At 70.5% G+C, this 25,391-nt stretch overlaps 4 protein-coding genes and 1 long non-coding RNA gene across 7 annotated transcripts; 1 reads left to right on the top strand and 4 right to left on the bottom strand.

Annotated features, from left to right (window-relative positions):
* Positions 1-3,896: 3,896 nt before the first annotated feature.
* Positions 3,897-5,039, top strand: KCNJ10 (potassium inwardly rectifying channel subfamily J member 10; the record flags this gene model as incomplete). Its single annotated transcript, XM_082333016.1, has 1 exon — positions 3,897-5,039. One exon carries the CDS (start codon positions 3,897-3,899, stop codon positions 5,037-5,039), a length of 1,143 nt encoding a protein of 380 aa, XP_082189142.1.
* Positions 5,040-6,284: 1,245 nt separating this feature from the next.
* LOC309600662 lies at positions 6,285-7,104 on the bottom strand. The gene is made up of 2 exons (XR_014230447.1): positions 7,056-7,104; positions 6,285-6,739 (listed from the first exon to the last, which is right to left on the bottom strand). It is a non-coding gene; the product is annotated as an uncharacterized lncRNA (long non-coding RNA).
* A 118-nt stretch (positions 7,105-7,222) lies between these two features.
* On the bottom strand, positions 7,223-11,568 carry F11R (F11 receptor). Its single transcript, XM_082333128.1, has 8 exons — positions 11,446-11,568; positions 9,249-9,305; positions 8,815-8,928; positions 8,580-8,723; positions 8,166-8,368; positions 7,987-8,089; positions 7,402-7,509; positions 7,223-7,310 (listed from the first exon to the last, which is right to left on the bottom strand). The coding sequence occupies exons 1-8, from the start codon at positions 11,522-11,524 to the stop codon at positions 7,297-7,299; spliced, it is 822 nt and encodes a 273-aa protein (XP_082189254.1). The 5' UTR covers positions 11,525-11,568; the 3' UTR covers positions 7,223-7,296.
* A 1,013-nt stretch (positions 11,569-12,581) lies between these two features.
* Positions 12,582-17,415, bottom strand: USF1 (upstream transcription factor 1). Of its 3 annotated transcripts, none has more exons than XM_082333290.1 (11): positions 17,312-17,415; positions 16,178-16,246; positions 15,907-15,956; positions 15,502-15,620; positions 15,185-15,286; positions 14,896-15,088; positions 14,682-14,769; positions 14,381-14,439; positions 13,455-13,549; positions 13,227-13,355; positions 12,582-13,143 (listed from the first exon to the last, which is right to left on the bottom strand). In XM_082333290.1, the coding sequence occupies exons 2-11, from the start codon at positions 16,183-16,185 to the stop codon at positions 13,054-13,056; spliced, it is 933 nt and encodes a 310-aa protein (XP_082189416.1). In that variant the 5' UTR covers positions 16,186-16,246; positions 17,312-17,415; the 3' UTR covers positions 12,582-13,053. The 3 variants fall into 3 exon arrangements, with proteins under 3 accessions (XP_082189416.1, XP_082189417.1, XP_082189415.1); XM_082333291.1 differs by having other exon boundaries at positions 15,502-15,614; XM_082333289.1 differs by having other exon boundaries at positions 14,682-15,088.
* A 491-nt stretch (positions 17,416-17,906) lies between these two features.
* ARHGAP30 (Rho GTPase activating protein 30) lies at positions 17,907-24,811 on the bottom strand (the record flags this gene model as incomplete). The annotated part of the gene is made up of 12 exons (XM_082333238.1): positions 24,603-24,811; positions 24,012-24,114; positions 22,267-22,411; positions 22,101-22,183; positions 21,914-22,021; positions 21,691-21,818; positions 21,451-21,604; positions 21,090-21,190; positions 20,881-20,958; positions 20,118-20,585; positions 19,825-20,027; positions 17,907-19,415 (listed from the first exon to the last, which is right to left on the bottom strand). Exons 1-12 carry the CDS (start codon positions 24,709-24,711, stop codon positions 17,907-17,909), a joined length of 3,189 nt encoding a protein of 1,062 aa, XP_082189364.1. The 5' UTR covers positions 24,712-24,811.
* Between the last annotated feature and the right edge of the window lie 580 nt (positions 24,812-25,391).

Raw genomic sequence — 25,391 nt, 5'->3', positions numbered from 1 at the left:
TGGGTTAGTCACGCTGGATTAGCTGGTCTGTGGATTAGCGGGGCCACAGATTAGCTATGCTGGAGTAGCTGGGCTGTGGGTTAGCCACGTTGGATTAGCCACACTGGTAGAGTCGGGCTGTGGGCTACCCTGGCTGTGGGTTACCCGGGGTGCAGGTCATCCCAGCCGCAGGGTAATCTGCCCGTGGATCAACCCAGCTGTGGGCTGACCGGGCTGCAGAATAACCAGGCTGCGAGTTACCCCGCTGCGGGTTAGCTGGGCTGCAGAGTAACCAGGCTGGGGGTTAGCCGGGCTGTGAGCTACCCAGGCTGCGGGTTAGCTGGGCTGGGGGTTAATGGGGTTAATGGGGCCGGTTGGAGGGGGCTGCGGTTACCGGTGCTGGTGCTGTGGATGGCTTCTCCGATGGCTACGGAGGGCTGAGCCGCGCCGGCGCCGGCCGTCCCTGGGGAGCGGGGTGGCCGTGGGGACGCCCCGCTGCCAGCCCCGCTGCCGGCCCCCAGCCACCCTTATCCGCCCCATCGGCAGCACCGGCGCCGCGGGGGTCCCGTGGGAGCCCCACGCCCGTGGACCAGCTGGGCGCGCTGTGGGGGCGGCTCGAAAAAGGGCCAAAACAGGCTTTTTTCACCCCAGTCTGCGGCCTCCGCTGATGGCCGATGAGGACTGAGTAACATTGGGGGGAAAAACTCAAAATCATCATTTTGGGGTCCCCCCGGTGCTGCGGGGGAGGATGGGGGTCCCCATTGCTCCCATGGCTGGGGTGGGGAGGGGGCCACGGCTCCTGCCCCCCCATGGCGTTTCCCGGGTGTGGGCGGCAGCGTGAAGGGCGCGGGGACGTTCCTTCCCCAGGGGCCCCGTCGCCAGCCCCAAATTTGGGCTCAAACTGGTCCGGCCTCAATAAGGGGGTGCAGGGGAGGATGGGGGGGTCCGCAGGACGAGGAGGGGGTGGCCGGGGGACCCAGGCGTCCGGGGCTCGGTGGCCGCCGGTGCGGCGGGGTGGGTGGCGGGGGTCCGCGGGGCCCTCCGGGACCCCCGCTGGGGGCTGTGCTGGCGGCGGGGCGCGCGGGGCCCTGCATGCTAACGAAGGGCTTCGTCAAAGCGCCTTTGTGCCCCGCCAGCTCCATTGAGGCCTCTCCTCCGGGGCGCACAATGGCCCCACTGTCCCCGTCCCCGTCCCCCCCCCGCCAGCCCCGCGCGGCCGCCCCACACCCCCAGCCCCACGGGACCTGCCCCACACTGCAGCCCCCGCTGCCCCAACCCTGCTGTGGGGTTGGGGTCCCCTCTCCCCCATTCCCAGTTGCCACCAGTACCATGGAGCCCAGTGCCCCAGTTTCGGGATGGGGGGGATGCCGCTGGCGGGGAGCCCGGCCACGGCTGGCACCACGCGGGCATGGGAACGGTGCCCGGGCTGATGGTGCCAGCGGGACGCGGCAAGGGGGGACGTGTCCCCATGTCCCCCCAGCCCACACCGGACCCCCCAGGCAGGGCTGGACCCCTGCGTTCACTCCCAGTGCTGAGCATCCCCGGGGGGAAACCGAGGCACGGGGGCAAGGGGGGTTAATGGGTAACCGGCCCGGCCGTGGCGGCAGCAGCTCTGCCCGCGGGCACCGTCCCCGTGCTGGGAACAAGCTCCAGCTTGTCACAACCCGTGTCCAGGCGCGGGAGCCTGGCCGGGGGGCACGGGGGCACGCGGCCCCTGATGGGGGCTTTATGGGATGCAGTGACCCCAAAAATGGGGGTGGGGTGGGTAGACACCCCAAAGAGGGGTGTGAGGACCCCCCAGAAGGGGTGCAGGGGGCCCTGGGGTGTGCAGAGACCCCCTAAACCAGGGTGTGGAGACTGCAAAGAGGGCGGTGGGGGACCCTGGAAGGTGAAAAGATCCCCAAAGAGGGGTGCAGGGCCCCTGCAGGGGTGGGAAACCCCCAAAGAGGGGTGCTTGGGCCCCGAACAGGGTGCAGGGAACCCAAAGAGGAGGGCAAAGGGACCCCAGAGGAGCAGCAGGACTTTGGGGGGCTGCAGGGACCCCGAGGGGCTGCAGGGACCGCTGTGTCCCCCTACGGACGTGGCTGGGGATGTGCCAGTGCCTGTCGCTGCCCGGCGTGGGCAGAGCGCTGGGGATGCGGTGGCTCTGGGGACACGCGGTGGCTCTGGGGACACGGAGTGGCTCTGGGGATGTGGTGGCTCTGGGGATGTGGCGGCTCTGGGGACGCGGTGGCTCCGGGGATGTGTGGTGCCTCTGGGGACACGCGGTGGCTCTGGGGACCCCCAGCAGCTCAGCTGGGATGGGGCAGATCCGTGTCCCCGGTGCCACCGTCCCCACTGCAGGGCCTTTTGCCAGGAGGGGATGTGGCGCAGCCGGGCTGGTGCGCGGGGTGAGCGCAGGGACACCGGCCTCCAAGGAGACCCCCCCATGGTGCCACCTCGTCCCTGGTGTCCCTGGTGTCCCCGGCACGCTGCCCTGCTGCATCCATGGCGGAAACCGCGGCGGGGCCAAACGCTGGCGTGGGCTGAAAGGCCCTTTCTGTGCCGGCGACGGCGGCCAGGGCTGGCAGGGGACGGGGACAGGGACGGGGACGGAAACGTGCCTGGCGCTGCCACCAGCCATTTGTCCCTGTCACCTCCCATTCATCCTCCTTCCTCTTCCTCCTGCCCAGCCAGGACGGCTGGGTCCCCTCCGCAGGACGAGGGGGGCACGGAGGGAGCTGGCAGGGGACAGAGGGGACAGGGATGCGTTCGTAGAGGGACAGACACACAGACGGACAGGTGGGTGGGTGAGTGCGTAAGTGGATGGATGGACAAGTGTATGGATGGGCGGACAGACAGGTGAGAGCTCACATGGATGGAAGGATGGACAGAGGGACGGCTGGACAAACAGACACGTACAGGGAGGGACAGACAGGTGCATGGATCCATGCATACATGGACGGATGGATGGATAAAGGGGCTGATGGATGGACAGACGGACAACTGGCTGGGGAGGAGGGATGGATGGGCAGGTGGATCAAGTCTGGAGGGACAGACGGACGGACAGTGGGTGGACAAGCAGAGGAATGGAGAGATGATGGATGCACGGCGCGACAGAAGGACAGACAGACGGACGGGTGGGTGAAGGCTGGGTGGACGGATGGACAAAGGCTGCAGGAGAGGTGGGAGCAACAGCAGCCGCCGTCACTGAGGTGCCACGAGTCCGTCGGGTCTCCACGGCCAGGCCAGGGTCCCCTATGTGCCCCGTGTCCCCGCGCTGCCTGGGGACAGCGTGGGGGCTCTGACGTGAGACGAATCCTCCTGGCCTCAGCCCCTGCCCGCCACCGTGGTGGGAGGGAGCGCGGCCGGTGGAGCACTGAGGAGGGGTGAAGGGGGGTGTCCCCCCCATAGCTCCCTCCCACCCCCTCCTCCATGCCCCAGCGCACCCCCGTGTCTGTCCATGTCCCCCACATCCTTCCTCTCCATCTGCCACCCCCTTGGCTCTGTCCATCCGCTCAACGAACACCAAACCCTGTCCTCACCCCCCGTCCATCCTCTCTGTCCCTCTGTCCATCCCTCAGCTCCAGCCATTCCTTTGCTCATCCATCCATCCATCCATCCATCCATCCATCCATCCTTTTACCACACCCCATCCATCCGTCCATCCGTCCATCCATCCTCTGCCTCCTCTCCATCCAGCCATCATCTCTCTTCTCCATCCATCCGCTCCATCCTTCATCCCTCCCTCCCTCCCTCTTCTCCATCCATCCTTCTCCATCCATCTTCCCACCTGTCCCTCCTCTCCATCCCTCTTCTCCACCCACCGACTCAACACCCTCCTCCCTCCCCTCCCTGTCCCCCCCAACTCCCCTCCGGGACCCCCCTCTCCCAGGTGGCACCTCCTCACCCCCCTTCCCCATCTCCGCCTCTTCCAGATGACGTCGGCCACCAAGGTGTACTACAGCCAGACCACGCAGACCGACAGCCGCCCGCTCATCGGCTCGGGGCTGCGCCGGCGGCGGGTGATGACCAAGGATGGCCGCAGCAACGTGCGGATGGAGCACATCGCCGACAAGCGCTTCCTGTACCTCAAGGACCTGTGGACCACCTTCATCGACATGCAGTGGCGGTACAAGCTGGTCCTCTTCTCCGCCACCTTCGCCGGCACCTGGTTCGCCTTCGGCGTCATCTGGTACCTGGTGGCCGTGGTCCACGGGGACCTGCTGGAGTTCGACCCGCCGGCCAACCACACGCCGTGCGTCATGCAGGTGCACACCCTCACCGGTGCCTTCCTCTTCTCCCTGGAGTCCCAGACCACCATCGGCTACGGCTTCCGCTACATCAGCGAGGAGTGTCCCCTCGCCATCGTCCTGCTCATCACCCAGCTGGTCCTCACCACCATCATGGAGATCTTCATCACCGGCACCTTCCTGGCCAAGATCGCCCGGCCCAAGAAACGCGCCGAGACCATCAAGTTCAGCCAAAACGCAGTGGTGGCCCAACACAACGGCAAGACCTGCCTGATGATCCGCGTGGCCAACATGCGCAAGAGCCTCCTCATCGGCTGCCAGGTGACGGGCAAGCTCCTCCAGACCCACCTCACCAAGGAGGGCGAGAGCGTCCGCCTCAACCAGGTCAACGTGGACTTCCAGGTGGACACCTCCTCCGACAGCCCCTTCCTCATCCTGCCCCTCACCTTCTACCACGTGGTGGACGACGCCAGCCCCTTCCGGGACATGGCCCTACGGACGGGCGAAGGCGACTTCGAGCTGGTGGTCATCCTCAGCGGCACCGTGGAGTCCACCAGCGCCACGTGCCAGGTGCGCACCTCCTACCTGCCCGAGGAGATCCTCTGGGGCTACGAGTTCACCCCGGCCATCTCCCTCTCGGCCAGCGGCAAGTACGTGGCCGACTTCAGCCTCTTCGACCAGGTGGTGAAGGTGACGACGCCCTGTTGCCTCCACGAGACCGTCCGGTTCGGGGACCCCGAGAAGGTCAAGCTGGAGGAGTCGCTGCGGGAGGCGGCGGAGCGGGAGCGGGAGGGAGCACCCCTGAGCGTCCGCATCAGCAACGTCTGAGCGCCCACCGGGACGCTGCCGCCGCCGCCGGAGGTGCCACCAGCCCCGGAGGTGCCACCAGCCCCGGAGGTGCAGCCGGCTCTTTCCCCCGTCCCGTCCTCCTGGGCCGTTTTCCTTGCGGCACAGGGCAGCTCCCCCAGGGACCCCTGTGGGTGCTCACCAGTGGGGCTGTCCCCCCCGCACCGTCCCAGCCCACCTGGGGACAGGGCTGTCCTTGTCCCCCCTCACCTAACGCTCTGCTAACACCAGCCAGAGACCCCCGGCCCCGCCGCAGGACACAATCCTGCTGGGAGATGCGGTCCTGGGGTGGGGGGCACGGCCACCTCCAGCCCCCGGGGACAGCCGGGGACGCCGTTTCTTGCCAGCCGGGAGCCATCTCGCTGCTCGATCCTGCCCCGCTGAGCTGGGGCTGAGACCCGAGCTGCTCACTGCACACATGGGCTGGGGAGCGGGAGGCTCCAACCTGGTGGGACCCCTCCCCTTGCCCATGGGACCCCCGACCCCTGGGAAGGCTCAGGCTGGGGGGTGCAGACCCCCTCCCCAGCCCATCTCCCCCCTTCGCCCTCCCCACGGCCCCCAGCCCCACAGCACCCAAACCACCGGGGGCCACGGGGGCACCCCCATGTCCGGGATCATCACACACTCGACAGGGGAAACTGAGGCAGGAGACGCCCCCGAGCCCCCCTGTCCTCCGCCACCACCCCCAGAGCTGGGCCCTCCTCCCTGCGCTGACCCCCCCGCTCCGGGCTGGGGGGGGGGACACCAGGGCATCACCGATAATCGGACACGGCTGCGGCGCCGCGTCCCCCCGGGCCGAGCGTCCCCCGGCCCCGCTCGAGCCCGTCGCTGCTGCTAACGTAGAGCTCTGCTATTAACGCGCGGCCCCGGCTGCCCCTCTCGCTGCACTGAGGCCAGGTGATACATATACATACATATATATATATATATATAGTGCGACTAATCTATATGTATATAACGGGGAAGGGAGGTTCGGCCCCGGAAAGACTGGCTCGCTGAAGCCCCGCCGCCGCCGGGGCACCCCGAGGCCTCGTCCTCCCTTTGGGGGGAGAAAAGGCGAAGCAGTTACTAAATAAAGGTGACGTTGATGGTGCGGAAGGGCTCTGCTGCCTGCGCCGGGGCGGGGGGGGCTGGGCGTCACCCAGGGTCCCCCTCACCCCCCAAAAGCGGGCGGGGGGCAGAGCCATCCCCAACCCGTCCCCCCAGGAAAGGGCACCAGGCGCTCGGTACAAGGACACAGGTTTATTTCTTTCCAGCAGCGGCCACCCGCAGCCATCACCCACGGGCTCAGTCCAGCCTCCCCCAGTACAGGGGGGCAACTGGGACCAGTAGGTGGCTGGGACTGGCGCCGCAGGAGGTGTGCTCCGACCCCCCAGGACGGGGGGATGTGGGGTTACACCAGCCCCCACCGCAGCCCCGTCCCCTCCGAGGGCACGGCCGAGAAACCCCCGGGGACGCGGCGCGTCCCCCTGCGCGGGGGCACAGCCAGGACCCGGGTCGGGGGGGGACAGGAGACCTCCCCCCGAAAAAACCTCCGATGTGACGGCAAAGGCAGCAGTGATACTTAAAAAAATAATAGTTAAAAATCACGGTGTAGCTACAGTATTTCGGGAACATTTACAAGAGTTGGTGGCATCGGAGGAGCTTCACACCAGGAAGGAGGACGTCTGCTTGAACTCTCCCTGCGGGGACAAGGGGGACGTTAACGGCGGCGGGTGACGGGAACTGGGAACCGGGTGGGACGAGGGCCGTGGGCAGGGAGCACCTGGCTGGTTTGCCACTGTCCCCAGGGAGAGCCGGTCACGGTCCCCGAGGAGCCCGGCTTGCTCCAAGCAGGACAGGGACAAGGGATGGCACCTGCGAGCCCAGGGGGGCACCGGGGAGCCGCTCACCGCCTTTGGGTGCCCCCGGGGAAGGCGCCCGGCTTCGCGCACCCCGCCGGGAGGTGACGCAGCCGCGTGGCACCGTCACCACCCACCCGTCCCAGCCCGTACTCACTTCACTCCGGTGCGAGGGCTGGCTGTAAATCACCTTCTTGCTGGCGGTGCTGCAGAAAGCAAGGGCGTTAGGAGATGTCGCACTGCCCAGAGTCCCCCTCGTCCCCACCCTGAGCCCTCGGTGACGCCCGAGGCACCCTCCCAGCCCACGGGCAGGGGCTGGAGGAGGAGGAGACCACCCATCCCCACTGGTGGAGGAAGAGGAGGCAGCCGGCAGGGAGGCAGCAGCGTTACAGCTTCACTTACTCTTTTCTCTCTGAAATGAAAGAAACAGAACGGGGGTTTTAGGGGGGGACAGGGGGGACACCGGGGCGAGCGGGTCCTGGAGCGGCCGGTGTGGTACTCACTGCTGAAGAAGCCCCGGCTGTAGGCAAACCAGATGCCAAAGCCCACGAGCGCCAGCACCATCAGCAGCACCACGACCGCGGCCACGATGCCGCCCACGTTGACTTCACCTGGATAGAGAGGGACCGGGACGTCAGAGGGCGGCTGGATCCCAGCACAGAAACCCTCAGCCTGGCACCCACGGGATCCCGCAGAAATCCCCATGTGAGAGAGGCCGGAGGGGGCCCCCGGTCCAAACCCAGCGCCAAGAGGGGCCGGCATCGAAGCCGGATCTGGTTCAGAGGTGGATGGGGCTGCCCAGCCAAGTTTTACACGTCCCCAAGGGCAGCTTTCCCCCTGTCCCCCTGCACAGCATCACGCCGACGGCTTGTTTCAGCCCGGGCTGTTGGAAACCATACAGCAGGGTCATTAACATCACAGCTAATTAACGTCTTTGAACCTGCAAGGGCGAAGGGGTGACGGCATCGCCCCGCACCGGCATCCCCCAAAACGTGACCTGTGCCAGACGCAGCCTGGGCAGAGCCTGGAAAAGCCCCACGCCGGGCAGAGGGGGACACGCGGCACCGGCCTCTGCTGCCGTTCCTTACTGGCTTCCATGTGGATAACATCCGATTTCTGGGGGGAGCCCACGTTGTTCATCGCCTCGCAGTAGTAGTCGCCAGTGTCAAAGCCGCTCAGGGGCTCGAAGATCTGGATGGGAGCGGAGAGGTGAGAGCAGGACAGGGGAAGGCTGGGGGTCCCCGAGTTTGGAGCACCCCGCACTCACCAGCTCCCCTGTGGCAGGGTCCAGGGTGTAGGAGGAGTTTCTGAAGGTCAGGCTGGTTTTGGGGTCGGGGGGCATCAGCATGCCGTTCTTGTACCAGCGGAAGGTGGGGGGCGGCGAGCCGTCTGTCTCGGTGCATCGCAGCACGGCCTTGCTGCCGATGGTGGCCGAGGTGGGGACGTGGGCCACCGGCTTGGAGGGGGGCACTGCGAGAGAGCGCGGCGTCGGGGCTGGCTCGGCACGGCTGACGCCGGGGAGGGACGGGGTGCTCGAAGGGCATGGGATGGTGGTGCCGGCGTCCTTCCCCACGCGAGGGTGGGGACAAGGATGAGCTCAGCCAGGGGACAAGAAGCGGGTCCTGGGACAGCAAAGCCACACAAGGGACGAGCAGGGAGGGGGGCTCGGGGGCGGCCGCACCTTGGACGATGAGGGTCACCTCCGACTTGGCGATCTGGCTGCTGTCCCCCACCACCTCGCAGATGTACTTCCCCGTGTCCTCCCGCGTCACCGTGCTGAAGTGGATGGTGGTGGGCGAGAACCGGACCCGGTTCTTGTACGGCTCTGCCCAGAGAGAGGAGATGGGGCTGGAACCAGCTCCGACAGACGGACAGACCGGTGGGATGCCCCGAGCCGGGGGTCCCCGGGGACGTACCTGTCAGCTCTCCCCCATAGTAGAAGAGGACCAGTGAGGAGCCCTTCTGGAACTTCCACTCGATGCGGGGGTTGTTCCAGCTGGACCGATACGCCGAGCAGGGGATGTCAGCGGCTGCCAGGGGAGAGCAACGCTGCAAGCGCGTGCCACCGCACCAGAGCGGCACCGTGCTCGCGTCCCGTGGTGGGCGGCAATCCAAACCAGGAGCCCCTGAACCCTCCCCGGTCCAGCCCTGCACAGGAAATCCACCCTCGGCCCCGGCGTCCCCTGGGGGTCCGGGGACCTCGGGGTGAAACCCAGGGACCCCGGGGCGAACCCCGTTTGCAGCACTGGAGGTGCTGGGGGATGTTGCTCAGCTGTGCCCCCCAGGGATAATGGGGTGGGGGGGACTGCCGGTGGGCTGGGGGGTGCCGGGGCCGGAGCCGGGTACTCACGCTTGTTTTCAGGCACTTCTTTGGTCTCGGAGGTGACCTGGGCTCCCACCAGGGACACTGCAGGGGGGAAAAGACACAGTTGAGAAGTGCAGGGGGGCCCCAGCAATGGTATATGGGGAGCAGGGGAGGCTGCAGCCTCCCGGGTCAGGGAGGTCACCGGGAGCCCCGAGGCAGCGGTGACGGTCCCCAGGGCAGGGGTGACGGCATGTTGTGCCGCGCTGCCCAGCGTGTCACAGCCCCGGGAGCCGGAAAATCCCGTCCTGCCGGCTCTGGGCGCTGCCCGCGTTGTCACGTCGCCTCCCGCCCTGCCTGGTTTCTGCCTGGTTTCGCAGGAAACTGGCCGGGGCGTTTCGCAACTCCCTGCCCTCTGTGCACACACACAGACACCCCCGCGTCCCCACACACGTGCGCACACGCCTCGTCACAGCCCGCACACGCGCGTCTCCTGCCCTTCCCCGCAGCCAGGCCACGGCAGTGGCAGCACGGGCTGGTGCTGTCGGTCTGGAGAGTTGGTCCCGGCTGCCGGCCATGTCCCTTGTCCTCGAGGCCGCTCGAAGCCGGTGTCTCCCGGCACAGCCGCCCCGGCTCCCGGTTTTGGGCCTGGGGAAGGCAGTGATGCCAGCCGGGGTCACGCCACGGGGGAAGGTGATCAAGAACGGGCATGGCCTCGTCCCCAACCCACCTGCACCTTCGCATCCTGAACCACTGCCAAGCGACACCCCGGCGGCTGGTGGCAGAAATTGGCGATTTGGGGGGCAAAGGGGGGGGGAAACGGGGCGTCCGGTGTCCCCAAGCATGGAGTGCTTCCCAACACGGGGCCTGGCACTGCTCCCAAGAGCCGGCGTGGTGGCACGGTGCTGGCTGGGAACGGCACCAGACCCCCATCGTGGCTGTGTCTTGAACCGTCCCACGGCTCAGGGAGGAGGGGAAAAGGGTTTGGGGTTTGTTTGGGTGGATTTGGGGCAGAAACAGCAAAAAGGTGACACTCCGCAGGCCCCGAGGGATCACTACGGGGGCATGAGGGGGAGCCGGAGCAGGACGGGTCCCCGGGGTGGGCGTCCCGGCCAGGACATAGGCGCTGCCGGCTGCGGGTCCAAATCAGCTGGGATCGGGTTAATCCCAGCCCGCTCCGGGATTGTTCCAGCACAATGGAGGGGACGTCACTGCGGGGACAGGAAGGCCACCGCCGGCCCAGCCCGCTCCCTGGTGACAAACCCAGTAACTTTGGCCTTTGGAAGCACCAGTGGCGCGGCACCGGCTACTGATTAACCCGGGGTGCGGGGGCATCTCTCGACACCTGCCACGGTGGGAGCGGGACGGGGACGCTCCCGTCACCGCCGGTGGGGACTCCGCCGGAGCCCGCGGCACGAGGAAAGCCGTCCGCCCTCGGCCGGGATGTTTTGTCACAGCGGGTTTCCGGCCCCGGGAAGTGCGGCCAGATCCGCTGCCGGCCCCGCCGAGCCCCCCGCCGCCCTCAGCCCCCCCACATTACCGGGTGTCGGTGAGAAGGTGACGATGGGCTCGGCGGGAGCGGAGCTGCCGGGACGGGGTCAGCGGCACCGGCGCAGCCCTCGCCCCGGTGTCCGGCCGGGAGCGGGGCTCAGCTGGGCGCCACGGGCACCCGTGGGGGGTCCCGGGGCCGGTGGCCCCTCCCCGGCGGGGCGACCCGGCTGGCGAAGGTCTTGTGCACCCACAAACCCAACCATCGACCGCAAATAACGGGGCGGCGGCGGCGGGAGGTCCCGCGGGAGGCGGGCGGACACCGCCGGGTTATTAATAGCCCCTTATCGCGGTCTATGGCGGCACCGGGGCTCCCCCGTGGCCTCCCCCCACCGCGGTACAAACCGGGCTCCCGTGAGCGGGGACGGTGGACGGCACCGGGGGACCCGGCGCCCGGTACCGGGCCCCCTCCCGGGCAACCCACCGCCGTCCCCGGCCGGCAACACCGCGACACCCCCGGTACCGGTATCGCCCGGGCCACCAGGTCACCGACCGCTACTGGCGCCGCCCCGGGGCACCCCCGCCCCCTCTCCGGTACCGGCACTGCCCCGGCGCCCCCCGAGCGACCGCTGCCTCCCGGTACCGGCCCCCTCCGGGCGACCCCCCGCCCCCCCCGCTCCCGGCGGCGCCCCGGGCACCGGCCGCCCCATTGTCCGGGAACCTCGCGGCCGCCCCCCGGCCCCTCCCGGGCACTCACCGGCCGCCGCACCGAGCAGCAGCAGCGGCAGGGGCCGGGGCCGGGGCCCGGGGCCGCCCCGCCGCGCCGCTCCCGCCATGGCCGCCGCCGCCCTGCGCGCCCCGTTCTGCACCAGGTGCGGCCCGGCCCCGCCCCGCCGGGCCCCGCCCCGCCGGGCCCCGCCCACCGGGGCCGGGCCAACCCGGCTACGCCCCTCCGCCAGGTGCTGCGGAGCCCCGCCCCTTCCCCGGCCCCATTGGCCGCGCCGCCTGTCTCCTCAAGGCGGGGGCGCGCCCCGCTCCAGTGACTGGCTGGCTCGGTCCCGCAGCGTCGGCTTGATTGGCTGAGGCGAAGGGGCCGCGCGCGCGACAGGTGTGGAGAGGGCGAGGCCCACCGGCCAATCAGAGAGAGCGCTTTAACTTCTGGCCAATGGGAGCGCTTTGCGGCCCTCGTGGCGGCCCTCAGGCGGGGACCCGGGCGTTGCCATAGCGACGGGGCCTGCGGCCTCCTCGGGCCCCGGAGGGCTCCCAGTACCCTCCCAGTGCCCCCCCAACACCTCCCAGTGCCTCCCAGTACCCTCCCAGTGCGTCCCCAACACCTCCCAGTGCCTCCCAGTACCCTCCCAGTGCGTCCCCAACACCTCCCGGTGCGTCCCCAACACCTCCCAGAGCCTCCCAGTGCCCCCCCAACACCTCCCAGTGCCTCCCAGTACCCTCCCAGAGCCCCCCCAACACCTCCCAGTGCCTCCCAGTACCCTCCCAGTGCGTCCCCAACACCTCCCGGTGCCTCCCAGTACCCTCCCAGCGCCTCCCAGCGTGCCCCCAGCACCTTCCGGTGCCCTCCCAGTACCTTCAGCGCGCCCAGTGTTCTCCCACTGTTCCCAGTATGTTCCAGTCCCCTGCCGGCACCTCCCAGCACCCTCCCAGCATACACCCCATGCTCCCAGGGCTCCCCTCTGCTCCTGCTCCTCCCAGTCCTCCCACGGAGCCATTGTGGCAGAGCGATGTCACGCCCTGACGTCACAGCACGGTGATATCATGGCACGGTGACACGGCAGGGACACAGAGTCCCATCACGGGGGGGTACGTCCCTGGGTGCCCCCGCCGCCACGCCCGAGGGGCCCCGCGGGTGCTAAGAGGAGGGGAATAACCCGTAGGACCTGGAAAAACAAATCACTATTTTTATTTATTTTTGCTTTTTAAATTCAGAGAGTTTTAAAAAAAAGTCTGGCCCCGCCGGGCCGGGCCAGCCGCAGCGGGCAGGGAGGGGGGGCGGCGGCAGCCCGGGAGCCCCCGGCCCCCGCGGCCCCCGGAGGGGACGGCTCCCCGGGGAGGGGGCTCCCCGCGGGGCCGGGGGCCGCGGCGGTGCTGGGGGGGCGGCGGGGCCGGCGCCCGCCTGGCCGAGAGCGTGTGCACGAAGCGCTGGGGACGGGGACGTGAGAGAGGGGGGGGGACGCGGGGCGCCCCGGGGAGACGGCGAGGGGGGCAGGGGGTCGGGAAGGGGGGGGACACAAACCAAACGGGAGGGTCCTCATGTCACGCCGGGGAGGTGCTCGCTGCCGGGGGGGGGTCAGGCGCAAGGCGGGGGCGACCCCCGGCCCCCCGCCAGTCCCCGTCCCCGCCGTCCCCGTCAGTGGCTGTCGTTCTTGATGACGATCTCCACGCCGTGCTGGCGGAGCTGCGCCCGCAGGATCAGGTTCTTGTTCTTCAGATCCTCCACCTGGCAGCGGGGAGGAGGACGAGGCGGTGAGGGCGAGCGCGGACCCCCCGCCTCCGCGCCCCGGCGGGACCCCCCGGCCTCACCTGCTGCCGCAAGACCTCGTTGTCCATCTGGAGCTGGTCGAGGCCCTGCAGCTCCTCGGAGAGGCGGTGGTTGCTCTGCCGCAGCTCCTGGATGTAGTCGCAGGCTTTGGAGAGGATCCCGCCCTTGCTCTGGGTGAGGGGACGGGGGGTGAGCGGGGGGCTCGGGCACCCCACCGAGCCTTGCCCTCACCCTGCAGCCCCCCGGGGAGATGGCGGGAGGTCCCCTACCTGCCCCGACTTGGTGTTCTCCATGGAGCAGTCGGGGATGATCTTGGAGAGCTGCACAATCCAGTTGTTGATCTTGTCCCTGCGCCGGCGCTCCACTGCGAGGGAGGAGAGGGGGGGCGTCAGCACCGTCCCAAGACCCCTGACGGGCACCGAGCCTCGCGCCGTGGTCCCCAGACGCCCCGCGCGACCCTCGGAGGGGTGTGTGTCCCCCAAGCTGGGGTTGGGGGTCGCTAACCCTAACTGCACTGAGCCCGGCACCCCGGGAGGGGGGCGGGAGCGGCGGGCAGGGCCGGATCCTGCCCAGCTCCCCGGGCACCCAGCGCCCTGGGCGGCTGGGAAAGCGGAGGTGAAGCACCCAAACGGCCCGAGCTCTGCCCACGCCAGACCCAGGTCCCTCGGGGTGCGGGCAGGGCGGGCGCCCTGCCTGCTCCTGGGGGTGCAAGGATGGCAGAATCGATTTTTGGGTCAAACCAGCCCAACGCCCGGGTTTCGGCGGTTCCGAGAAGCTGTTTTTGAAGCCAAAGGAAGGAGGATCCTGGCTGGCGCTTCCACCCGGCCAGACTGTGCCGGGCACTCGCCCCCGCCGCCGTCTGCTCCTGGCTGGGGGCCGGGCAGGGCCGGGGGCCGCCTGGGTGCCTTACCTGGGCGCGCTCGGGCTTCCCAAGGTTTGAGCTTAATCTTCCGAGCTCTGGCTTCCCCTGCTGCTGCTAATTACAGCTCTCCCAAAAGAGGTTTTACCCTTAACTGACAAGAGCTTTGTGATATGTCCTTAGAGCCTTTCCATCTAGGAGGTGGGAATAGACAGCGTTAAGCCAGGGACGGCTCCGCTCCCCACGCTGCTGCACGCCACGGTCCCCACCGTCCCTCGCCAGTCCCCACCGCCCCTTGCCGAGGGCAGGATGACCCCCCCACCCTGCCGCCGCTACCTTCGTTGTGCTGCGCCCGGCGCTTCTCGTCCCGGGTGGCCCGCGGTGCCTCCGACTTCCTGGGGGGAGAGCGGCGGCGTTGGTCCCTGCGATGCCGGAGGGGACCCGGCCACGTCCCAGCCTCCCCACGCCGGCACGGGGGACGCCTCGCTCCTGGTGGACCCAGCCCGCTCCCGAAAGCGCCGGACCACCAGAGCGTCCCCCCCCGCCTTTGCTTGTGCCGGTCTCTGCATCGGCGCGGCTGAGGGCGGCTGCGACACCCCCGTGCCCGGGGGGAGCCGGGGAGGGGTCCGGTACTCACGGGGAGTAGGGGTGGGCGCGGGGGGTGATGGTCCTCTGCGCTCCGCCCTGCAGCACCTCCTGGGGTGACATCATCACGAAGAATTGCCCTGAACGGCCCAAAATGAGAGAGGGGATCAGGTGGTGAGCACCCCGAAATGCCCCGCGGAGGGGACCGCAGTCACCTGGGGGGTCCCAAGGGACAGGAACATGAGACCTCTCTGAGCTGGCCGTACCCGTGGGGGTGGGCTGCCCCAGGAGGGCCTCTGAGTTCTGCGTGGTGACGACGGCGGTGGCCGTGGTCCCCGCGCCGGCGGAGGTGCTGGTGTCGGCCACGGCCGTGGTGGGGAAATAGGTGTAGTGAGTCTCGGTGGCCGTGGCCTCTGTCTCCACCGCATCCTCGCTGGTGAAGGCGCCCTGGATGACGGCCTGGAGCAGAGGGACGACAGCGGGTGCCACGGTGGGACGGGGCGCCGAGGCCGGCCCTGCTCCCATGTGGCACCAGCAGCCGACACTGGCACCCACCTGTGTCATGGACTGGGCGGCGGGGTAGCCGCTGATGGCACTGGTGCCCTCTGTCTGTCCGTCCAGCTGTCCGTCGGCCACTTGGATCACCCTGTACATCACCTGCCGGGAGAGCCGCGGCTGTGGGGGTGGGCGGCGAGGCAGCGGCTCAGCCTGCCCGTGGCCAGCCCCGGCATCCAGACCTGCCCCGCGCAGGATCAGGCCACGGCGCTCCCCTCCCAGCTGCGACTGAGCCAGCGGGCACTCCGGAAGGGCCGAACCCCGCTCCGACCCCAAAACACCCCCCCGGAGGGGACCCGGCCCGAGGGTCTGCGTACCTGCGTCCCGCCGTTCTCTGTGCGAAAGACATACTTGATGTTGGGGTCGGGGAAGGTGGCTGCGGACTGGATGCTGGCAATGGCAACGCTGGTGGGATCCTCACCTGTGGCCACTGCACCTTAAGGCAAGAAGGGGGGAGGGAAAGAAAGCCCATGACGGGGAAGGGGCCGGGGCTCCCGTGGCACGGAGGGGAGCTCAGAGCTGTCCCCTCTCTCCCAGGGGCAAGGACGGGGTCTGGCATTAGCCCAGCATGTGCCTCTAGCCACACGGTGCCTGATGCTGGGGCTAAACTGGGCACAGCCGGGGCTAAACTGGGCACGGCTGGGGCTTGGGGCCTCCTCACGCAGCCCCCAGGGCATCCTGGGCCCCAAGACCCCCACGGCTGCAGTGGGGTCCCCGCTCACCTTCCTGGATTTGCACTGTTCCCTCTTCCGTCTCGGCTGCTTTCTGCTGCCTGCAAGGGCGAGGCGAGGTGGGTGAGGTTGCGGACCCCCACCATCCCGGAGCCGGGACCGCCTGCATGTCACCCGCTCCCCTCGACAGCCCCAGCCCGGTGTCGGCCTGACCGGCCTCGTCACCGGCCCCCGGTACCCGCAGAAAACTCGTGTGGCACAGCAGACCCTGGCGCGGCCGCCGTCCCCCCACCCGGTGCCGGCAGGGGGTCCCGGCACTCACCCCTTCATCGCTCCGCTCCGTCAGGCATCAGCGGGGCAGTCGCAGATGAGCCTCCCGGCCTTCACAGCCCTGCGGGGAGCACAGGCGGTGGCTCAGGGACGGGCCCCAGCCTTCCTCCTCCTCCTCCTCCCCAGCTCTGCGCCGGAGCGGGCCCGACGCCAGCCCCGGGAGGGGCATCTCCCGGGCGGTGGCAGGTCCCCGCTGTCACCGGCAGCCGGGGACAGCGCCAGGGCCCCAGGACGGGGGCGAAGCCGCCGCGGTGACACCGCAGCTGGGTCCCAGCTGCGCCGGCAGCGCGGCCAGACACCGGCCACCGCGGCCCTGCGCCGGCCACCGCGGCCCTGCGCCGGCCGGGGCCTCGGGCGCCCTTTACGGGTGTCCCCCGTTTCGCTTTCGCATCCCGGGTGACGCAGCTGTCCCCAAAGCCACCCAGCGGGTGACGGCTGGGGTCCGGCTCGTGCCGGAGACCCCCGGTGACCCCGGGGCGGCCGTGCCGCGGTGACGCTGCTCCCTCCGCTTCTTTGTCACCGAGCCGGGGGGCCGCCCCGAGGGGGGGGCACCCACCCCGGGCCCTGCTCGGCGGCAGCGCGGCCCCCGCCGCGGCGGGGCCGCCCCGGGGGGGCTTAGCCCCGTGTCGCCCCCCATCACGGCCCCGGTCCCCCCGCCCCAGCGGGTCCGCCCCTCCCCGGCCTCGGGCTCCCCCGGCCGGGCAGGGAAACGGGGGCGTCAGGGTCGGGGGAGACGGCGGGGGGACCCCCGGTGAGGGGGCGACGGGGCCGGGGCGGCGGCGGCGGGGTGACAGGCCCGGGGGGCGGCGGTGACAGGGCCGGGGGGGGCCCGGCCGCGGCCCGGAGGGAGGTGACAGGCCCGGGGGGGCCGCGCCCGGGGGGAGGGCGGCGGGGGGCGACGGATCCCGGGGCCCGGGGAAGGGGAGGGGGGGGCCCGCGCCCCGCCGGGGCCGGCGGCGGATGGGCCCGGGGGCCGCGGCCGGGCCCGCACCCACTGGCGGCCGCGGCCGGGCCCGGCCCCGCGTCCCGCAGGCCGGGGAAGGCGGGGGGGTGGCGACGCGGCCCGGCCCGGCCCCTCCGCGACCCCCGGCCCGGCCCCGCCGCCCCCGCCCGCCCCCGCCGTTACCTCGCCGCGCCGGGCCGCCCTGCGCGCGCTCGGCCCCTTGTCTCGCCATGGAAGCCCGCACATGCGCACGGCGCCGCCGCGCCGCCATGACGGGTGCGGGCGGAAGCGAGCCCCGCATCCGCCCCCTGCCTCCCCCCCACCCCCGCCGCCGCCGCCGCCGCCATCTTGGGCAGGGGCGCCGCGTAGCGCTGCGCGCCGCCGCCGCCGCCGCCATCTTGGAGCCGGGCACGGCCTCCCCGCCCCTCCCCGCCGGCGCCATCTCAGTGCGTGCCGGCCCCGCCGGGCGCCATCTTAGACGGCGAAGCGCGGCGCTTCCGCCCGGCGCCATCTTGGGTGAGGGCGGCGCCATCTTGGAGGCGGGCATCGCCCCCTCCGCGCCTCACGCCCCGTTCGAGCAAAGCGGCCCGGCCCCGCCGGTGCCGCCGCCGCGGGGCGAGGGGCCCCCGCCCGGCTCCCCCCCCCCCCCCCCCCCGGCTCGGAGCCGCCGCGTTGCGCGGAAGGAGGCCACAGCAGTAGACAAAACCCAGCGTGTTTATTGACCCGGTCGCCACCCGCGCAGGAGCGCCCATGTCCGCCGGCCCCGCGTCCTCGCAGCTCAGCGCTCGCCCGCCGCCCCCTCCGTGCCCACCGGCCGCCGCGGCGGGGCCAGCGCCGCCCCCTCGGCCTGCGCCGCCGGCCGGGTCAGGCTCAGCCGGCTCCGGGCCATCGCCTCGGCCTCGGGGGCCGCCGCGCAGCTGAGGGGCCGCAGCAGCCGGGGCCTGAGCGGGGCCCGCTGGAAGGGCAGGGCCTTGGGGGCGGCGGGCGCCGGCTCCCCCCCGCCGTAGGTCTGGATCCTCCTCACCGGCGCCTGGGCCGGCTGCTGCTCGGCGGCCGTGGCCACCGCCGCGTCGAAGGACGCGCTGCCGCCCTCCCGCCAGCCCGCTCGCCTCGCCGCCCCGCTGCCGTCCCCGCGGGGCTGGGGGGGCCCCTCCGGTGCCGCGGGGCTGGGGAGCCGCCGGGGCGGCACGGCGGCGTCCCCCTCGGTGGCCGGGGACACGCCCTCGGCCCCGGGCATCCAGGGCTGCAGGGCCGGGGGGATCTTGGCGAACTGGGGCTTGGGGGGCACGACGGGGACCGAGCGGGCCTGCTGCACCCTGACGGTGCGGGCGGCCAGGCGCACCGGGGCGCTGCCGTCGCGGCGCAGCACGGCCACGGGCTCGGGGCGACCCGGCTCCCCGGGGGGCTCGGCCTGGCTCGGCTCCGGGGCTTCGGGGAGAGCGCTGCGCAGCTCTGGGGCCGAGGCGGAGAGCGAGGGAGATCCGGGGCTGCTCCCGGGGGTGGCACTGGTCCCCTCCGCGCTGGCCGCAGAGGGCAGGAGCGGCTCGGGGACCCCCTCAGGGATTGCCTTGGGGATGGCCTGGGGGGCCGGGGGCTCTGCTGGCTCCCGGGGGGCCTCTGCCGGTGAGGCGGCTGGAGGGGACCCCAGCGAGGGCTGGGGCTCGCTCTCCCCAGGCTCCTCCAGGGCGGGGGGACCGGAGCCAGCTCCATTCTCTTCGACTCTCCCATCTGATGCATCGGGGTCGAGAACCGGCCCTGCTCCCGTGGGGCCCCCGGCTCTTCCGCCCTCGTCCCCCAGGCCGGCTTCGGCACTGGAGTCAGTTCTGCTGGGGCCGGGTTCGCCGTCCGTGGCCCCTTCCCCTCCACCGCCCTCCCCTGGGGGCTGGCCGGTGCCCGCTGCCCCCGCCTCTGCCGGCACCCCAGCGGGGTCCCCTGGGTGCTCCCCCTCACCCGGAGCGTCCTCCTCCGTGGGGCACGGCCCTGCCGGCCCCGGTGTCGGAGACCTGTCCTGCGGCACGGCGGTGCCATTGGTGCCATCGGTGCCGGGTTGGGCCGGTGCCGGGGTCTCCGGGGCCGTACCCTCACCCAGCGGCTGGTCGAGGGGCTCCAGCGATGCCACCAGCGGGCTGAGGTCGTCGTGGGCGCTGAGGAACATGTCATCCGAGTCGGTGTCCCCGGCGCGGTCCTCGACGTCCGAGCCGCTGGGAGCCATGAAGAACATCTCCTCGTCCATGCACTCCTCGATGGAGAGGTAGCTGGCGGGCTGCTCCATGGGGGGCTCCCCCGGCTGGCGACGGGGACGGGGAGGGTGACGGCCACGCCGGAGACCCCCAGCCCCAGCCGGCACGGAGCGCTGCACCACCCCGAGGCCCAGCACCGGGGCCGGAGGGGTCAATGCCACCCTGTCCCCTCCATCCCCATCCCTGTCCCCTCTGTCCCCATCCCTGTCCCCTCCATCCCCATCCCTGTCTCCTCCATCCCCACCCTGTCCCCTCTGTCCCCATCCCTGTCCCCTCCATCCCCATCCCTGTCTCCTCCATCCCCACCCTGTCCCCTCCATCCCCATCCCTGTCCCCTCCGTCCCCACCCTGCCCTCTCCATGCCCACCCTGACCAGGGACAGCGGTGGTGACCCTCTGCTTGCCTCTAGCCCTGCCACCCCGCACCCAAGGCACGGGGACGGCGATGTCAGCTTACGTTCATGAACCCGCTGTCCATCCCCTCTTCCATGGCCGGGAACCCCTCGCCGTCCCCAGGGCCGGTGTCCGGCAGCAGGGACCGCGCCGCCAGCTCCCAGTCCCCGCTGCCCTCCAGCCACGTCTCCTGGCTGTCCAGGAAGGCGAAGGAGTCCCGCAGCTCCAGGGAGAGCCGGGTCTCCTCCGCATCCACTTTCCCTTCCCCTGTGGAGGGAGATGGAGGGGACTGAGCCTGGTGTGGCCCCTGGCACCCCGGGGGTCCCGCGCCGGCCGGTCCCGGCAGCCGCCTCTCACCGGTGCGGTGCTCGGGCGCCTCGGGGTCCCCGGCGGAGCGGCGGGCGGGCAGCGGGGGGCTGGCAGGCGGCTCTCTGCCCACAGCCGCCTGGGCCAGCGCCGGGCACGGCAGCCCCCGCGTCAGGCGGGAGAGGTTGGAGGTGATGTGGAAGGGGACGGTGACGGAGAAGGGGCCGGAGATGTGGACCCCCGCGCACTTCTCGGCACGGCTGCGGGCGGCCTTGGGCGAGCGGCCGGGGGTCACCAGCGAGGCCCGGCCGGCTTTGGGGGTGGTGGGCTCCGACTTGGTGCTGCTTTCGCCCTCCGACTCGGGGCCCCGCGGCTCCTCCTTCCCCTTCAGCTTCTCCTCCAGGCTCTCGTCCAGCTCGGGGCAGCTCTCCGGCGCCGGCAGCGATTGGCAGGTGTCGAAGCTCTCCCGGCGCTGCGGCGGCTGCTTCACCGACCGCTTCTTGCTCAGCCGAGGGTTGTCTGCGCCCGGCGGGGGGAAGAGTCAGGGCGCGGAGGTGGCCACCGTCCCCGGACCTCCCTGCACCTGGGGACCCAGCTGGCCGCACCACGGGAGCTGCCGAGCTGGAGGACCGGGGCGATGCCCGGCGGCTTGTCCGTCCCCACGCTGTCCTCTCCATCCCTATGCCATCTTCTCCATCCCTACGCCATCTTCTCCATCCCTATCCCTGCCCTCTCCATCCCCACCCTGTCCCGATGATCCCACCTTGGGGATGGAGACGGTTCCCGCGGGAGCGGCACGGTGTATCCCTCTTACCGTCGCTGGTGAAGGGGACGGAGCTGAGCGAGTCCATGCTCTTGGCTGGCCGCAAGCTTATTTTGTCGCACTTGTTATCTGCGGGAGGGAAGCAGAAGGGGAATGAGGACGCGCGGGGCGGCAGCGGGGCTGGGTCTGGGGACAGGCTGTCCCCTGAGTGATGGGGTCCCTCCCTCTGGACCCCGGCAGGGGGGACCAGGGCTCCCCACCTTTCTCCTCCGCCTTCACCAGCTTGCGCTTGGCTTCGTGGCTGGAGCGACCCAGGTTGAAGATGGACCTCCACTTCTTGGCCTTGAGGGAGCCCTTCCTCCTGCGGGACCCCGGGCGTCAGGGGCGGCGGGCACGCCTGGGCACGCCTGGGCACGCCTGGGCACGCTCGCGTGCGGGCGTGAGCACACGTGGTGCCTTTGGACACGTGCAAGAGCTCGTGCGTGCACGCAGGAGAGCACATGCCCGTGCATGTAAGAACACGTGTGCGTGGGATTACGTGTGCATGGCGCACGCGTGCTGGTGGCGCTGCCCGGGCTTGGGGGGTCCCTGGGGAGGGGAGGGGGTAGCAGTAGGCCCTACCTGTGGTCGCTGAGCTCAATGATGGTGTGGTAGGGCCGGATCGGAGGGGGCCCGTCACCCTGGCTGAGTGTGGCCGGCACGTGGTACGGCGGGGGCTGCCTGTCCCCTGTCCCCCCCCCGCCCAGCAGCAGGGACCGCCGGGGGCACTCGCCACCTGTGGGCCACCGAGGTGGGGTGTCAGGGTCCCGCTGGGGACCCCCTCACCGTCTGTGTTCCCCCGCCTCCCCGGCCAGGACGTACCGCGGAGAGGAGCGTCCCCGAAGAGCTGCTCGACGTGGGTGAGGATGAACTCCACCACGATGGACTGGACGCGCACCTCCATGAACGCCGCCGTGCCGTTGAACCCCGTCGCCTCGATGTCCTTCGACCTGCCGCGGGGACGCCGGGAGCAGCTCTTAGGCTCCCCTGGGGAAGGGGGGTGGTCGTCACCCCGAGCCCCCGAGCCCCCGTCCCTGGCGCTCACCGCAGCAGGTTGGGTGCCCAGACGATGGCCAGGTTCCTGGCGTGCATGTTGGTCTGGCTGCTGTAGGACGCCATGTGCAGGAGGTGCCTCATCAGGAACTCCAGGGTCCTGCGGGCGCCGGGGCGCGTTAGGAGCAGCGATGCCCGGGGGGGGACACCGGGTTTGGGGTCCCCCCCCGCCCCCCTACCTATAGTGGGGCACCGGCAGCTCCTTCAGCACCTCCTTGATCTTCACCAGACGAGCCTCTTCCATCTGGATGGCCACCGCGTCCTGCCGGGGGACAGGGATGGGGTGACAAGTGCCACGTCCCGGGGTTGGGGACGGGTGGCAGCGCTGAGGGGGGGGACACTCACAGCAAATTTGTCATAGAGCTGGTAGGTGAGGAGGGGGTTGGGGAGCTCACGGAAATACGCCTTGCAGAGGGAGCTGACGCAGTGGATGTCCTGCAGGTAGACGTCCTTCTGCAGGTCGGGGCAGCGGTCGCTGTCGAACTCCTGCCTGCGAGCGAGGTGGCCGGCTCGGCGGCGGGGATGGGGATGGGGACGGCGCCGTCCCCCTCCCCAGCCCCGCTTGGCTGCTGTGCCGTGGAGGGTGTTTGCTGGGGCGGGCTGGGATGTGTCCCCAGCGCATCCCCGTGCTCATGGAGGTGGGGAGGGTGTCTGGTCCCTGCCAGCGGGGCTCGGGGACGCACAGGGACCATCGCGTTCCCTGGGGAATCGATGCAGCCCCGTGGGCTGCAAATGGGGCGGGTTCATCAGCCGGGGCCTTCTGCTGCGTGGCCGGGGTGCTGGGGACACGGGGATGGTGGGGACAGGGATGCTGGGGACAGGGGGATGGTGGGGACGGGGGGATGGTGGGGACAGGGGGATGGCGGGGACAGGGGGATGGTGGGGACAGGGATGCTGGGGACAGGGGGATGGTGGGGACGGGAGGATGGTGGGGACAGGGGGATGGCGGGGACAGGGATGCTGGGGACAGGGGGATGGCAGGGACATGGGGATGGCGGGGACGTGGGGATGGCAGGGACGTGGGGATGGAAGGGACAGGGGGACGCTGGGGACGTGGGGATGCTGCAGGTGCCAGTGATACAGGGACACAGAGGATGTGGGAACGTGGGGGCACAGGGGGATGGTGGGGACCCTGGGGCTGTTGAGGAACGCTGGGGATATGAGAGTGTGGGGGACACTGGGGGTGTTGGGGACACTGCAGACCCAGGGGATGCTGGCAATGCTGGGGTTCGTGGAGACACAGAAAAAAGGGGAGGAAAGAAACACTCGAGGAAAGAACCGAAAGAGAAAAAGGGTGAAAAACCAGACCAAATATGGAAAGAATGAAAGAGAAAAAGAAAGAAAGAATAAAAAAGAAAATAAACAGAAGAAAAAAGGAAGAAAGGGAACAAGGGAAAGAAGGGCCGAAGCAGCACGGAGCAGGACGGAGCCGAGAGCTGCGGGAGCGCAGGACGGGGAAGGAAGGGGCCGTGGGGCACAGGAGGGGCGGCGGGGCCGGATCCGGCCAGCTCAGCACCGGGGTCGGCTCCTGCGCTGGCTGCGCCCGTCCCCCTCCCGTCCCCGTCCCGTCCCCATCTCCCTCTGCCTGGTCCAATCTCATCCCCATCCTCTCCCACCGCTCTCCCGCCTGGTCCTGTCTCGTCCCACCCCTGGCTCTGTCGTACCTCCATCCCATCTGGTCCTGCCTCCACCCATCCCCGTTTCGGTCCTCTCTGGTCCCATCTCCCTCCGGTCCCCTTCCCATCTCCATCCCGCCTGGTCCCACCTCCCTCCCGTCCAGTCGCAGCCCCGCATCCTCCCCGCTCCACCTCCATCCTCTCTGCGCCCATCTCCACCCCAGCCCCACCTCCCACCTGTCTCCCTCCTGTTTTCCTCCCATTTGATCCCATCTGGTCTCCAGCTCCATCCGAGCTCCCTCTGCTTCCAATCTCCATCCCACCTGCTCCTGGCTCCATCTCCATCGTCTCCATCTCCATCCCGTCTCTATCCCAGCTGCTCCTGTCTCTGTCTCCGTCCCAGCTGCTCCGTCTCCATTCTGCCTCCATCCCCTCCATCCCCATCCCGTCTCCCTCCCGCCCGGACCCGCTCACCGCAGCCGCTGGATGTTGGAGGAGACGCCCGACAGGCGGTAGATGCCGTCCACCACCCCGTGCTGCTCCACGAATTCGGTGCAGCTCCTCAGCACCTGGGGCACTGCGGGACGGGCACCCCGCGCCCGCCGTCACCCACCTCCCCCGGCCCCAGACCTGCTCCTTGCCAGGAGCCGGGGGGACCGGGGCCACCCACCCCCCGGGTGCAGAGTGACGGCGTCCCCATGGGGCAGCCGGTGCCTGCACCGGCCACGTCCGGGTCCTGGGGTCACCGGAGCCCCCGGCAGACTGGGGCCACCCGTCCCCGTCCCCGTCCCCTTGGGGCTACAGTGGGGCACCGAGATTGGAGCCGTGCCGAGGTACCGGGACCCCCCCAAATCTCGGAGGGACCTCACCGGGAGGTGCCCCGGCTGCGACGCTTGCTCAACCACCGGTGATGCAACCGCGTGGCGTGAGTAACCCCCGTCCCCTCCCCGCGGCACCCGCCCGGCTTCCGGCATCGGCAGGCGCGACCCCCGCGTGGGGGCTCGGTGGGACCCCGCGGGTGGGGGACGCGGGCGGTGGTGGCGGCGCTCACCGGCGGGTGCTTACCGTCCTGCCCCGACTGCTGGAGATGCTCCAGGAGGTCGCAGCCGAAAACCCGCTCCTTGGTGCCGCCCTTGCGCCTCGCCTTCTGCCGGGCCTTCAGCGCCAGCGACATGGAGGCGGCGCGGACCCCCCCGGCGGTGGGGTCAGATCCTGCCCATGGCCCGAGCGGGGTGCGGGCGCCCCAGAGCCCCGGCGCGGCGGCGGCGGCCGGGGGAGGCGGGTGGCGAGCGGAAGCGGCCCCCGGGGAGGAAGTGCGGCAGCCCCGGGGCCCTGACGCAGCCTCGAGGGCCCGGGGCGTCCCGCTGGCGGCGGCAGGAAGGCAGCGGCCGCCTTCGAGGCCGCTTCCTGCTCCTCGGCGCGTCGAAACCACAGGGCAGGGCGCGGGCGGCACGCTTGCGCACGCTCGTGCATGCTCGCGCTCGCTCGTGCACGCTCGCATGAGCTTGGGCGTGCTTGCGCGTGCTCGTGCATGCTTGCGCGTGCATGAGCTTGGGCGTTCTTGCATGCCTTCGTGCATGCTTGCACGAGGTTGTGCACACTTCGGCATGCTCGTGCACGCTTCCACCTGCATGCGCACGCTTGCACGCAGCTCAGCCGCGCGCCCAGCGGGCGCACGGGTGGAGCACCCAGGTGTGGCCGTCGTTGCACACGCGTGCACGAGCAGTGTCCCGTGAGCGCCAGCCCCGGCCGCGTCCCCGCGTCCCCCCCGGCTGAGACCAGAAGCACTCGACACAGGCTCCCAGGGTCCCGCGCGGGGTTTATTTACAAGCGCGGCCGGGCAGCAGCGGGGGG

The sequence above is a fragment of the Platalea leucorodia genome (genome assembly GCF_965183815.1).
Source record: "Platalea leucorodia genome assembly, chromosome: 24".
Lineage (NCBI taxonomy): Eukaryota > Metazoa > Chordata > Aves > Pelecaniformes > Threskiornithidae > Platalea > Platalea leucorodia.
Note: the sequence above shows the minus strand (reverse complement) of the source record. Positions and strands in the feature narration are given on the sequence as shown.

What these genes read in the sequence shown, in the direction of transcription:
- F11R (XM_082333128.1), bottom strand. Translation starts at nt 11,524, where the DNA reads ATGGCGGGAGCGGCGCGGCGGGGCGGCCCCGGGCCCCGGCCCCGGCCC. An exon ending in GCTGCTCGGTGCGGCGGCCG is followed by an intron (nt 9,306 to 11,445) that starts GTGAGTGCCCGG and finishes TCCCCCCTGCAG; the next exon opens with TGTCCCTGGTGGGAGCCCAG. An exon ending in TGTTATCCACATGGAAGCCA is followed by an intron (nt 7,510 to 7,986) that starts GTAAGGAACGGC and finishes CTCTCTATCCAG; the next exon opens with GTGAAGTCAACGTGGGCGGC.
- USF1 (XM_082333289.1), bottom strand. An exon ending in AACAGTGCAAATCCAGGAAG is followed by an intron (nt 15,621 to 15,906) that starts GTGAGCGGGGAC and finishes TCTTGCCTTAAG; the next exon opens with GTGCAGTGGCCACAGGTGAG. An exon ending in ACGAGGTCTTGCGGCAGCAG is followed by an intron (nt 13,144 to 13,226) that starts GTGAGGCCGGGG and finishes CCCCGCTGCCAG; the next exon opens with GTGGAGGATCTGAAGAACAA.